The 13,885-nt window shown below is 38.6% G+C and overlaps 1 protein-coding gene across 1 annotated transcript in view; it reads left to right on the top strand.

The window, feature by feature from the left end:
- Positions 1-13,885, top strand: part of dntt (deoxynucleotidyltransferase, terminal) — a 146,263-nt gene that overhangs the window by 30,429 nt on the left and 101,949 nt on the right. The window contains exons 6-9 of the mRNA XM_082153409.1: positions 4,742-4,912; positions 9,609-9,680; positions 9,767-9,890; positions 13,648-13,780. Coding sequence (XP_082009535.1) covers positions 4,742-4,912; positions 9,609-9,680; positions 9,767-9,890; positions 13,648-13,780 — 500 coding nt within the window. The remainder of the gene's footprint in view (positions 1-4,741; positions 4,913-9,608; positions 9,681-9,766; positions 9,891-13,647; positions 13,781-13,885) is intronic.

Below are 13,885 nucleotides of genomic sequence, written 5' to 3'. Positions count from 1 at the left end.
AACACACATTAATGAGCAGGAGCAGGAACAGGCCGGCGTCGCATGTTTGTTTTTCATCTCTTGGCCTTTGGTGCCTCAGCGATGGTGTTTCTCGCCCGCATGAATCGATCTGTGTAACGACCCCGTGGGCCGAGCTCTCCAGAACCCTGTTCTTCATCATACAGCAGACGCCAGTCACAGGCATGTTTGCTAATGAAAGCCAACACACATAGATGTTTGCATGATATGTTGCTGGTCATTATGTGTGTTGCTGCATGGATGAAAGTGTCTGGAAAGCTTTTGTGTCCACTATTGGCTGCTTGTTTCAGAGCTGTTCTACAGTTTTGTGGCCGTATAATAAAAGTCCCTCTATGAAGAATGCTCATGTTGTGCGGGCAGGAATGCATCTGTATGTTCTGCACTGCTTCAAGAGCGCATTATGGAGAATATATTCTGACATAAATAAAGGATTGGTAGTGAAGTCAACGGTTGAGTCCACTTGTCAAAACTGGAAATAGATTTTCCCTGGAGTCAGGAAAGATTTACTGACATATCATCTTACATGGGCAATGTTCTGAGTTTAAGGTCCACATTGCAGTTTGTTTTAACCAACGCTGCATCCAAAATCTCATATTGTTTAGTAGACTTGGTTGTACACTTACCTTGCAACCGTTGAAAAGTATGCTCTACACGTATGAATGTAATCTAGACGTCAGTGATGTAAAGTATTTGAGTAAATGTAATTATTTGCTGTACTTAAGCATCTTTTTGGCTGTACTTTGTAGTTTTACTGAGTATCAAAGATATATAGCAATTTTTACTCTTTACTTGAGTACATTTTTGAATAAGTAAATGTACTTTTTACTCCAATACATTTGTGAAGAGAGTAACTCGTTTCATTTTGCACGGCACTTCACTTTTTCTGCAGCAGTTTATTTCTGCTATAAAGACGTGATATCGCCGTCTAAGGGCATTAAGAGACTATATCTTGTGTGTTTTGCCCTTATACTCACCCAAACTTGTCAACAAGGCTACTTTACACGAGTGCATTAGCGGGTAGTTGCTCAATCGCAGGTGTTTGATTACGGAGATGAGGTCATGATGAGGCCATGATGAGGCCATGATGAGGGCCATGATGAGGCCATGATGAGGCCATGATGAGGTCATGATGAGGCCATGATGAGGTCATGATGAGGCCATGATGAGGCCATGATGAGGCCATGATGAGGGCCATGATGAGGCCATGATGAGGCCATGATGAGGCCATGATGAGGGCCATGATGAGGCCATGATGAGGGCCATGATAGGGCCATGATGAGGCCATGATGAGGCCATGATGAGGCCATGATGAGATCATGATGAGGCCATGATGAGGTCATGATGAGGTCATGATGAGGCCGAAACCAGCACATCCAGTGCAAGAAGACTTTGATTATTACATTTTTACTTAACATTATTTTATTTATCCACTATATTGAAGAGACTTTTCTGAAGGATATTGGTTTACTTATGCTCTTTTTGAGCACTTGAGCTTAACTGAGACATTAGTGTTTGTAGATGTGACCTTGATAGACCTTGATTAATTGCAATATTGAGGTATTCAGTTTTATTTCGATTTTAGAAAATAAATGTGATCGCTCTCCTTACAAATCAACTGTTTCTTGTTTTTCACTAGCATGTATCTTGGGACTAGTTGATCTTTGAGCCTACGTTCATTATGATTAAAATACTTAGGTACTGTTAAAATTAGATACTCTAAGACTTTTACTCAAATTGTATTGAAATTGGTGACTTCTAATGGAGTCATTTTCGTTGTAAGGTCTCAGTACTTTTACTCTAGTATGGTTTTCAAGTACTCTTTACACCCGATGGAAGTACTGCATCCACCATGTTGTCATGTGACCTATCACTGTCATTCACAAATCCTCTCCTGTGGCCTCAAGGGATATTAAACTGTCCACCAGATGCACACTTCAGAATCTCGCTGGAAGTAGTAGGTCATCCGGGTAATTTTTGCCTACTGTTCTATGAATACTATGAATTCGGTCATACTTCTCGGCTCACATACTTTTTTTCACCTACTATATAGTATGGAAGTTGGCATATTCTGACTGAGCGCAAGAACAGCCCATTTGATCAATATTGTGTTGTTGTTTTTCTTTTCTTTTCTTATTGGAAGCTGTAGGTTGTTGATTTGAGGGAGGTTCTTATTGGGGTAATAACAGTGTGGAATGATAATTTCATAAAATCAGTGTTATTAACTGTTGATTTGATTTTCCATGCAGAAAAATCCAATAAAGAAATTTGAAATAAAGAACAGCCCATTTGTCTAATTGAAGCAAGCAATCACAAATAGTTTTGTTTTTATGTGCCATTTGAAGGCATGATGATGTGAAATAAATGATACAATTTTATATATAGGTTATTAATAATATTAATATAGGTTTCTTGGAAGTTGAATAGCATCCAAGCGGCAACCTTCCTGTCTCTCTCTTAAATCCAACACGGAAGTGACTTAAACTGCAATTCATCGGCTGGCCACTAGAGACCGGCTGCAAAAGAGACTCAATCCCATAGACCTCCATGTTAAAATGGCCAACTTTACAGCAGAAAAAAAGATGTTTACAGTTCGTACAAAAATTGGTTTGGTCTATATGATTTTTTAAAATAATTCATCCGTTTAAATTATATTAAGCTTTAAAGTTCTGCATAATTAAGGGCGTGGCCACTTGAGTGACAGGTGGATTGCCGCTGATGTCACTACTAGCCGTTTGTCTGCTGTCTGTTAGCGTCACATCACCTCAGTTAATCCGCCTCGCTGCACATTTTCGTTTATCTGAGAGTGACGAAATGACGAAAGCTGACAAAATGGCGTCAGCTGGCTCCGCCCACTTTAGGCTTCAAAAATGCTCTTCAGAAACTTATGGGTGACGTCACGGACACTACGTCCATATTTCTTTACAGTCTATGATAGCATCAGACAAATATTGTAGATTGAAACTGTAATCTTCTGCTATGTCGGCCGTTGTTGTGTGCAATATACATCAAATGCTCTTTGAGACTAACCTTCAGATAACCCAGAGTATGAGTTTGATTTTAATTCTCTACAGGGAGAAAAAAAAAAATCAATAAGTAAAAAAAAATCAACATTTAGCATTACAGATGTTTGCAAAGCTAAACTTTGGCCTTCTCCAAACTAGTATAGAATATCTTAGTCTTATTGCATAGACTCCCACTCTTTCATCATATGCTCAATGCTAATATAATATTATGCCATTATATCAGCAGACACTGGAGATGTGTGTTCATCAAAGCAGCAGATCTCGTCTTGAGTTCTCTTGTTAGAAGTGCGCTCAAGTGTGTTTCCTTTGGCACAGCAGGAGCTCAAACACACACACACTTTTCACACACTCTCCCGCTGTCCTCACACTCCAGGACACAAGCTTACGGCACAGCAGGACTCGACCCCGTGACCTCTGCATTACCAGCTCGCTGCTCTCATTAACCAGTACGAGAGGAGCCCCGTGTGTGTGTACATGTAGCGGAGACTCTGTGTGTTTTTGGTGTCAAGGGTGTTGTGTATGTCATGGTTGAGAGGGTTTTTAAATATGTCTGCGCACATTCATGTCATGAAAACTAAGCGGGTGCATGTATTGATTCGCACCGGCCCGTTGTACATACTAAATGTGTGGTGGTGTTCCTGACAAACCTCAGTACTCAAGGGGGCGATAGAGTTTCCTTCAAGTTAGTGTGCTCTTGATTGTGTTTTTGGGCTCTACTAGAACAGGTTGTCCAATGAAGCACACTGAGAAGAGCATAAGGTCAGATTATATTTGAGTAATTTTAATTTTGATGGTAAAATATGTATGTGTGCATGTGTTTTGCATTTAAATAGCCCCTATTATGCCCTTTTCAGTCTTGATGTTGTTTTTAGGCTCTACCTGCTTGAATATTGATTCTTTTCCCTATATTCTCCATTGTTGCGGCTCCTCTCTTCCCAGTCTGTCAATAACGCTCTATTTAGTTCCTGTCTCTATGAAGCCCCTCCTTCTAAAAAGTACACTGTGCTCTGATTGGTCGACTGGAGCAGTGTGTTGTGATTGGTCGAGCGCTCCGAGTCTGTACTCCTTACCATAACCACCAGTTTCAACACACTACTAATTAACTTTTCATTGACAATCAAGCACAATTTCCCACAATGGTCACAGGTTTCATACAATATGTACAATTTATATAAATAAGAATAAAAAAAAAGGAATAAATAGACGTGTCCAAGCTTTTGCCTTGAACTTTAATCGGGTTGGAGTGATTTCATGAGTGTTTTAAATTAACGGATGAACAGCACACTGTTGTTCATCTCTCTCTTAATATACGTTGTTGTGTGAACATGTGCGCGTGCCAGCGGCCCTCAGGGAAACGCTTGTGAACGAGTGGAAAATGACAGGTTCCTCTCCACTGATCACAGACCCATGAGTGTCTGTGAGGTCATCTGAAAAACACCCTGGCACAGAAGCACAGCATGATGGGAGGAATACAGAGGAGCGAGTGCCACACACACACACATACACACACACACACACACACACACAGAGTGCCAAGGCACGGGTCAGTGCGCAGACAGTGTAAACCTACACCGGACTCTTTCTTTCTTCTCTCATCTGTTTTCTCCGGCTGCCTTTTATTTGACCTTTCTGCATTTTATCCTCATTCATATTTCCCGTGTTTTCCTCACTTCATCTGCTGCTGTCACTCTTCACCGTAGGATGCGTTGGAGGTCCTGGCGGAGAACATGGAGTTCATTGGGAACCGAGGGCCTTGTCTGGCGTTTCGAAGGGCCGCTTCGGTGCTCAAGAGTCTCTGTGCTCCTTTACAACACCTGGAGGAGACGCACCGCCTGCCCTGTCTGGGGGAACACAGCAAAGACATCCTGGAGGTGCAGTACGAGACACTCACTCACTCCCTCACTCACTCACTCACTCACTCAAACACACACACACACACAAACACACACACACACACACACACACACACACACACACACACACACACACACACACACACACACACACACACACACACACACACACTCACTCACTCACTCACTCACTCAACACACTCAACTAACTCACTCACTCACTCACTCATTCCCTCACTCTCTCTCTCTCTCTCACTCACTCACTCACTCAGGGCCGGCCCGCGGCATAGGCGGTATAGGCAAATGCTAGGGGCGCCACTCATCCATAGGGGCGCCAGAATGAGTGAACGAGTGATTTTTTTTTTTTTACATTTTTTTTTTTACATTTTTTTTTATATATATATAATACTATTTTAAAACCATTAATTCGAAATACTACAAAAAAAAAAAAAAAAAGTCCGGCTCACCAATCGTCCCCCGCCCATCGAGTGCTTGAAGTGCGTCAGAAACAGAGCGCGCGCGCGATCAGTTGTTGGTAATTTGTTGTGTAGCGTGCGCGACGTAGAAACGGGCCTGACAGCTCGCGCCAGTTCTAGACGCGGTGAAAGTTTCCTGATTGTGACGGAAGGCCGAATTTACATGACACATTATAAATGAGCATAGTCTGCGATAGATACAGTGCCGAAGAGAAGAGGATAAAAGGGGATAAAGACAGAGGTAAAGTGATGTAGTGAATGAACAATTTATGGCATAGGAGTAAGATACTATAATTTCATGGCAGTTATTTTTACCTTAAACTTAATTTTAGCAGTTGTTCTGAGTTCTCCAGAGTCCCCAGACTGTGTGGTTTTGTAACAATCATGTCAGTTTTAAGACGCATTTTTTATTATCACTTTTTTATTAATGTTTTACTCTACAGTTGTGCAGTTGTGGGGATACAGTACAGGCCAAAAGTTTGGAAACATTACTATTTTTAATGTTTTTGAAAAAAGTTTCTTCTGCTCATCAAGCCTGCATTTATTTGATCAAAAATACAGAAAAAATTATAAATATTATGATATATTATTACAATTTAAAATAATTGGTTTTCAATTTATTATACTTTAAATTATCATTTATTTCTGTGATGCAAAGCTGAATTTTCAGGATCATTACTCCAGTCTTCAGTGTCACATGTGACATCCAGTCTATCACATGATCCTTTAGAAATCATTTTAATATTCTGATTTATTATGAGTGTTGGAAACAGTTCTGCTGCCTAATATATTTGATGAATAAAAGGTTAAAAAGAACTGCATTTATTTAAAATAAAATAAAAATATTTTCTAATTATATAAATCATCTTTACGATCACTTTTTATCAATTTAACACATCCTTGCTGAATAAAAGTATTGATTTATTTAAAAAAAAAAAAAAAAAAAAAAATGACCCCAAATTACTGACCAGTAGTGTATATTGTTGTTACAAAAGATTTCTATTTTTAAAACATTTAAAAAAACTATTTTACTATTTATTTATCAAAGTATCCTAAAAAAGTATCACAGGTTATGAAAAAATATTAAGCAGCAGAACTGTTTCCAACTTTGATAATGAATCATCATATTAAAATGATTTCTAAAGGATCATGTGATAGACCGGATGTCACATGTGACACTGAAGACTGGAGTAATGATGCTGAAAATTCAGCTTTGCATCACAGAAATAAATGATAATTTAAAGTATAATAAATTGAAAACCAATTATTTTAAATTGTAATAATATATCACAATATAAAAAAAATTCTGTATTTTTGATCAAATAAATGCAGGCTTGATGAGCAGAAGAAATTTCTTTCAAAAACATTAAAAATAGTAATGTTTCCAAACTTTTGGCCTGTACATTTTATGGCATAGTAATGATATTTATTTACAGGTTTATTCAAAATAGCAAAGTTCACATTAAATCTTTATTGTAAATCGTGCTATAAAAGATAATGGGGACTTGACTTGAATGCTATGTAATGCTCTTGGTATTTGTGTTTAGGCTGTAATGTGTGTGTGTGTGTGTGTGTGTGTATATAGGCCTATATATATATATATATGCTAAATCATGAACACAATGACGGGGTGAAATGGGCTGTGATGCATGGGGCGCCAGGTAAAATCTTGCCTAGGGCAGCAAATTGGTCAGGGCCGGCCCTGCACTCACTCACTCACTCACTCACTCACTCACTCACTCACTCACTCACTCACTCACTCACTCACTCACTCACTCACTCACTCACTCACTCACTCACACACACACACACACACACACACACACACACACACACACACACACACACACACACACACACACACACACACACACACACACACACACACACACACACACACACACACACACACTCACTCACTCACTCACTCACTCCATCACTCAACTCTCTAACTCTCTCACACACTCACTCTCTCACACACTCACTCTCTCACACACTCACTCTCTCACTCACTCACTCACTCACTCACTCACTCACTCACTCACTCACTCACTCACTCACTCACTCACTCACTCACTCACTCACTCCCTCACACACACACACACACACACACACACACACACACACACACACACACACACACACACACACACACACACACACACACACACACACACACACACACACACACACACTCACTCACTCTCTCACTCATTCCCTCACTCTCTCACTCACACACACACACACACACACACAACTCACTCACTCACTCACACACACACACACACACACACACACACACACACACACACACACACACACACACACACTCACTCACTCACTCACTCACTCACTCACTCACTCACTCACTCAACACACTCAACTCACTCACTCACTCACTCACTCACTCACTCACTCACTCACTCACTCACTCACTAACTCACTCACTCACTCACTCACTCACTCACTCACTCACTCACTCACTCACTCACTCACTCACTCACTCAACTCACTCACATTACTGAGGGTCACTGTGGTGGTAGTCTCTCTCTCTCTCTCTCTCTCTCTGAAACCTCATCATCAGTCAGCTGACCCCGTCTGAGGTCATCAGAGCAGCTCTTCTCCTGCTGAGGGTTTAATACACCTTCACATCACTGCTGTTATTTTCCTGAGGGGGAAACAGAAAGACATTGTGCTGAAAGAAAAACAAAACATTTCACAGACAGAAGTTTGGTGGGTTTTAAATTAGATAAAGAGTCGGTATTCTCAGGTCAACCTGTCAAGAACATGTCCGGGTAATATTTAAAAATCTAGAAATTGCATTGTTATAAAAAATTATTGTCATGACAATTAAGCACATGTTCCCCTAAAATTCTTAGTACAGTAGTGTGAAAAAATGTAAGTTGTAATTTAGTAAATTAATAATTTATATAATTTTGAAGTCCCCCTGTGGCCGTTAATAAAAAATGTCAAACTCATCTTTGACCACCAAAATGACATAAACATTTTTTCCTTGAAAAAAGTCTTTGTGCCTTAAAATATCTTGAATGTAACCCGACACCCTTGCCTCATTTAGTATATGAGGTTCTATGAATATGCAAATGAGCCCCACCTCCACTCACTCACTCAGCTCAGAGATCCACTGGTTGACGATCACACGTTGATCTGATTGGTTACAAGGTAGTTTGTGACGTCAGAAACACCAGCGATTTCAAAGCGTGTGTTTGAGACTGTCTTTGGTTCACGGCAGTTTTAAGCAGAAAATACTCAGCAATGCTGTCGACTTATGAAGTTACACATGCTTTGACTTAAAGCATATTAAAAACACCACATAGGCATATAAATAACATTAAAAACAAATATATAAATACATTTTTATTGTAAAACAGTTATTTTAAATTGAAATATTTCACAATATTACTGTTTTTGATCAAATAAAGGCAGCCTTTGTGAGCAGAAGCGACTATAAAACAATAAAAATGTTAATTATTCCAAACTTTGGAGTGGTAGTGTGTGTATAACTTTATCCTCAGGATTTATAGATTATATTCAGATTTCGTATAATTATGTACTATTTGGCCCTATATGTATATAATAATAATTACATTTATATTTGAGCAGAGATGTGTGTTTGTGAGTGTGTTTGTTTGACAGCTTAAGTCTGGAGAATACAAGAAAGAGCTTGTAATATTATGCCGTTTTAAAAATTAAAGGCAATTAGCTTTTAATAATTGAGTGACGTGTGACAAATGTTGTAGGATTCCTGACAGTGTGTTCTGTAGTAACACATCAAATTAACTCTCTTGCCCTTCGTGAATAATCTAATGCTTTATATTTCTCTGATGATATTGAATTGTGTGCAGTTTAAGTTGACTCTCATTAATAGGAAGGAAGTGTGTTTGATTGGAAAGTCAGTCATTACCGTCCACGTTTACAGTGATAAATGTGTTTCCAACACACTCCGAATGTGATTAATACACTGGTTCTGGTTCCTGCAGGCGGAGAGACTGTAAGACAGTCAATAAAGCATCTTCACAACAGCGCGAGAGCTATGGGAGACAACGCAATGAGCATTTCATTAGAGTTATTAAGCTGCAATTAACCCGGACTGTGTGTGTGTGTGTGTAGATTATTTACAGTTACCGTGTTTAATCATAACAGGATTTAAACTGGATTTAATTGTTTGTGCATGACAGTGGCACATAACAAACTTCGCATCTGTCTTGATCTTTATCTAGGAGATCTTTGAATGCGGATCATCCTCCAGAGCTGAAGACGTACTGAATGACGAGAGGTACCGAACTATGAAGGTAAAGTAAATCTCTCTGGGACTTCAGAGCTTAGCAGGTGTAGAAGTGTGTGTGTTTATGTGCGTCTGGTAATGTTTGTGTCTCAGTTGTTCAGCAGTGTGTTCGGGGTCGGACCCAAAACCGCGGAGAGCTGGTACCATAGAGGACTCAGGACGTTTGAACAGGTTCTGTCTGAACCCAGTATCAGACTGAACCGCATGCAGACCGCAGGTAAACAGTGATGTCAAAGTCACGTCAGAGTTCAGACTTGTTAAAGTCTCCCTGTAGTGAATCATTTTATCACTTATAAATCATCTTTGATCACCAAAATGACAGTTAAATTATTTTTTGACAGAAAAATGTATTCTTCATGCCTTAAAATATCTTGAATGTAACTCGACACCCTTGCCTCATTTAGTATACGCGGGTCTATGAATATGCAAATGAGCCCCGCCTCCACTCACTCACTCACTCAGCTCAGAGATCCACTCGTTGATGATCATATGTTGACGTATTAGTTTCTAAAAAGCTATTTTTCAGCTTGGTGATGATTTTAAAAATCGCTTGTTGCATGAATCACAATTTGTAAAATACATTTTTATTCACCCCAAGTTAACAGAATATCATTGAATTATAATGGCTTTTTGGACATATACCATGGTGATACTATGTTATATATATATATATATATACTCCTTAAAACTTCAGTGAACCAAAGACAGTCTCAAACACACGCTTTGAAATCGCTGGTGTTTCTGACGTCACAAACTACCTTGTAACCAATCAGATCAACGTGTGATCATCAACCAGTGGATCTCTGAGCTGAGTGAGTGAGTGGAGGCGGGGCTCATTCTAAATGAGGCAAGGGTGTCGAGTTACATTCAAGATATTTTAAGGCATGAAGACATTTTTTTCAAGGATTTGTTTTTTAAATATGTAATTTTGGTGATCAAAGATGAGTTTTAAAGGATACAATTATTGACTACAGGTGCACTTTAAATAACCGCAGTACATAAATATTGTACTATAGAATTCCCAGTCCTATATTTACTTGTTACTCTAATGTACTTCCAGGAATACAATATTTTTACTATGCACATAAACATTCACCAGTGTATGTGTCCAAAGCAATATAGTGTGGATTCAGGTTAATTGGGAGAGTTTTTGCCATTGAGATGACTGGGTAAAAGAGTCCCAGTTTACTCTTATCTTATCTCTGTTTTTTTTTACCGAGTTTATGCTTTCACAAAAGTATTTGAATTTATTTAAGCCAAACCTCCCTCTCTTTCACTCTCAGAATAAAAACACAATGTAGACATGATAAATGTTCCTGCCAAACCCCAGTCATCATTTCCTGGTCATTTTAATGCCGCCGTCGGCCTCGGAGTGTGTGTGTGTGTGTGTGTGTGTGTGTCTGGGACAGAGGGCTTCTGTGCCGCTGAAATCACTGTGTTTAACGCATGTTCACCGCTTCAGTCTTCACGTCTGTCATGTCTGGGAGTGTTGTGCGCCGAAAACCTCCTGGAAGATAAATATGCTTATCAATCAGTCCGGTTCCATTGAGCATCACATACTGTATTAAAACCCTCCTGGGAGTCGCGAGGACGTGGGAAAATGTGACAGTTTTGCTGGTTATAAATTCAGAGCTCATCAATCAGACTGAGAAAAGGCCAGTCGTGTTCCCGCTGTCATCTCGTCTATGAATTATGATGTGATTTAATTGTTACCTTTTGAAGCGATTACCTTACCTGACCCGTTGTTTTATGGCCTCGGGTCCTAATATGGATGTATGATGGAGGGTTGTATTGTTAATTACTGATTGTTTTGGAAAATCTACTGTAAGAGGAAAGTTTAATGAGGCAGAGATTGTTTCCCAACTCACATCGCTACTGTTTTTCAGTCGTCAGGCCTCGTAATTTTCCGCCGCTGTCTTCAGGCGCTCATTTACGACCTGCTGATCTATAAACAACACGCCGGCTTCAAACAATTATGCAGATTTGGTTTGTGAGATTTCCAGTCGGGTGAGAGGCGGTGCAGACGCTCGCTTGTTGGAAGAGTCTCGGTGTTGGAAGTGATTTCTCTGGCTGTGTGCTTGTGATGGCTATATTTTGAAATTCTCACTTACATAAAACATAAAGGTTGAAAACAAGTGTAAAACTTCAGTGAATGTGACGCTTTTCTCTAAAAGTGCTTTATCTATTATTGAAATGGCAAAATATATGAAAAAGTTTGTCATAGTTTTATTCATATTTTAAAAAGATTTGTATTTCATGTAAATGCTGTTCTTTTGAACTTTCTATTCATCAAAGAACCCTGAAAAAAAATTAATCACGGTTTTCACTGAAATAGGAAGCAGCACAACTGTTTTCAACATTGATAATAATCATAAATGTTTCTTAAGCATCAAATCATATTAGATTGATTTCTGAAGGATCACGTGACACTGAAGAATGATGAAGTAATGATGCTGACATTTTTTTTTATCACAGGAATAATTTTTTAAATATATATTCACATAGAAAACACTTATTTTAAATTGTAATAATATTACAATAAATATTATAATTTAATATTTAAAAAAAATATTTTTTATATTTATAATTTAATATTTAAAAAAATATTTTAAGTATTTTTTATCAAATAAATGCAGCCTTTGTAAGCAGAAGAGACTTCTTTCAGAAACATAAAAAAATCGTATTATTCTCAGACTTTTGAGCAGCAGAAATTTTTGGGTGACTTACTTTACTTTTATGCATTTGGCAGATGATTTTAAGTCTTTCACTCAAATTGCTTTATTACTAAAAATATTTTTCTCTGTGTAGAAAATGAATGTGATTTTTACTTGTGGAATCCGTCGGCTGAGCTCTATTAAGTGTGACAGCAGCACAGCGAAGGAGATTACAATATTAGAAAGCAGATATGAAAACTTATATAAAAATAAAAAATAACACTCATAAAGAAGGTTTTTGGACATTTACCATACGGTAGTTAGTACCATATTTTGATTATGTGCATGTGCTGCTATTCTTTAAATTAAATACCGTAGTCAATTATGGTATGATTCATATATTTACCATATTTTCAATTTTGTAAGTGAAAGAAGGTTAACAGCACTGGGATGTGTGCGTGATCTCAAGAGGCATTGAGGTCTGTAATTAATGCTTCTCACACAAACCACTGGTGAGAGACACTCGTTGAACAAATAGAGGATGAGCTAATAAACACTCGATAGTGAAACTGTTGGATCGTGTGTTTTGGCGATAGATTCAGTGCTGAAACTGCACTATTAAATCACTTTTAATGGTGTTTAACCGTCCAGAACGGCATGAAAGTGCAGGCGTCATATTTGTAGACGGCATTGAACTCTTATTTGAGAATAACCCATAATTAACAGTAAAGTTGCCAGGTCAACCATGACTACTATTGCTAATAGTTAGTGTTAGTGATGTGATGAAACCCCTAAACTCTACACAAAAATATTTAGGCCTAAATGTAAGATTTGTGTGTTTTAATTGCATATTAAGGTGGAGACTGGTTTGTTTTAATTCACATGATCTTGATAATTAGTTCATTCTGAACACACCCAGCAAGCAAAAGCCATAATTTCACGGTCTAGGTTAACTATAGACCCGATATGAGGAACCCACTTCTAGCCAAAATAACCTTGAATTTGGTTACATGTAGTTTTTGCCAAAATAACTTGCGAGATGTATGATATTCCATCATGTAAGCAAAGTCAATAGTGATTACAAGGTGTTTGGTTTCATTACTTCACTAGCCTATACGTCTGAGCTGTGTTTGGATGGCTATTAGACGTCTTTTAAATGCAAAATTGCTTGCCTGGCCACATAAAAAAATAGCATCATGGTGGAGAGTTTTCCTAGGTAAACACGTCTCACGTTTTCTTCAGACAGTGTAAAACTCTAGTTTGTGCAACACTTCTTGGGTGTTTGTCAGTAAATCTTGTATTCATCCGCTCTTGTCGCAGGGTTTTTGTTCTACGAGGACATCAGTAAGCCGGTGAGCAGGACCGAGGCCAGCGCACTGAAGATTATAGTGGAAGAAGCTGTTTTCTGTGTAAACCCACACGCCACCGTCCACATTACTGGAGGATTCCGCAGGTAAACACTAATATCAGAGTAGATAACAGGTTTGTGTCTGTTTATGTCAGTTCACTGGTGTGTGATTTGTGTTTTTCTTTATGGAGCAACATTTCTGTCATGAAA

This window comes from Leuciscus leuciscus, assembly GCF_965113295.1.
Source record: "Leuciscus leuciscus genome assembly, chromosome: 22".
NCBI lineage: Eukaryota > Metazoa > Chordata > Actinopteri > Cypriniformes > Leuciscidae > Leuciscus > Leuciscus leuciscus.
This window is presented reverse-complemented; position numbering and strand designations above follow the sequence as displayed.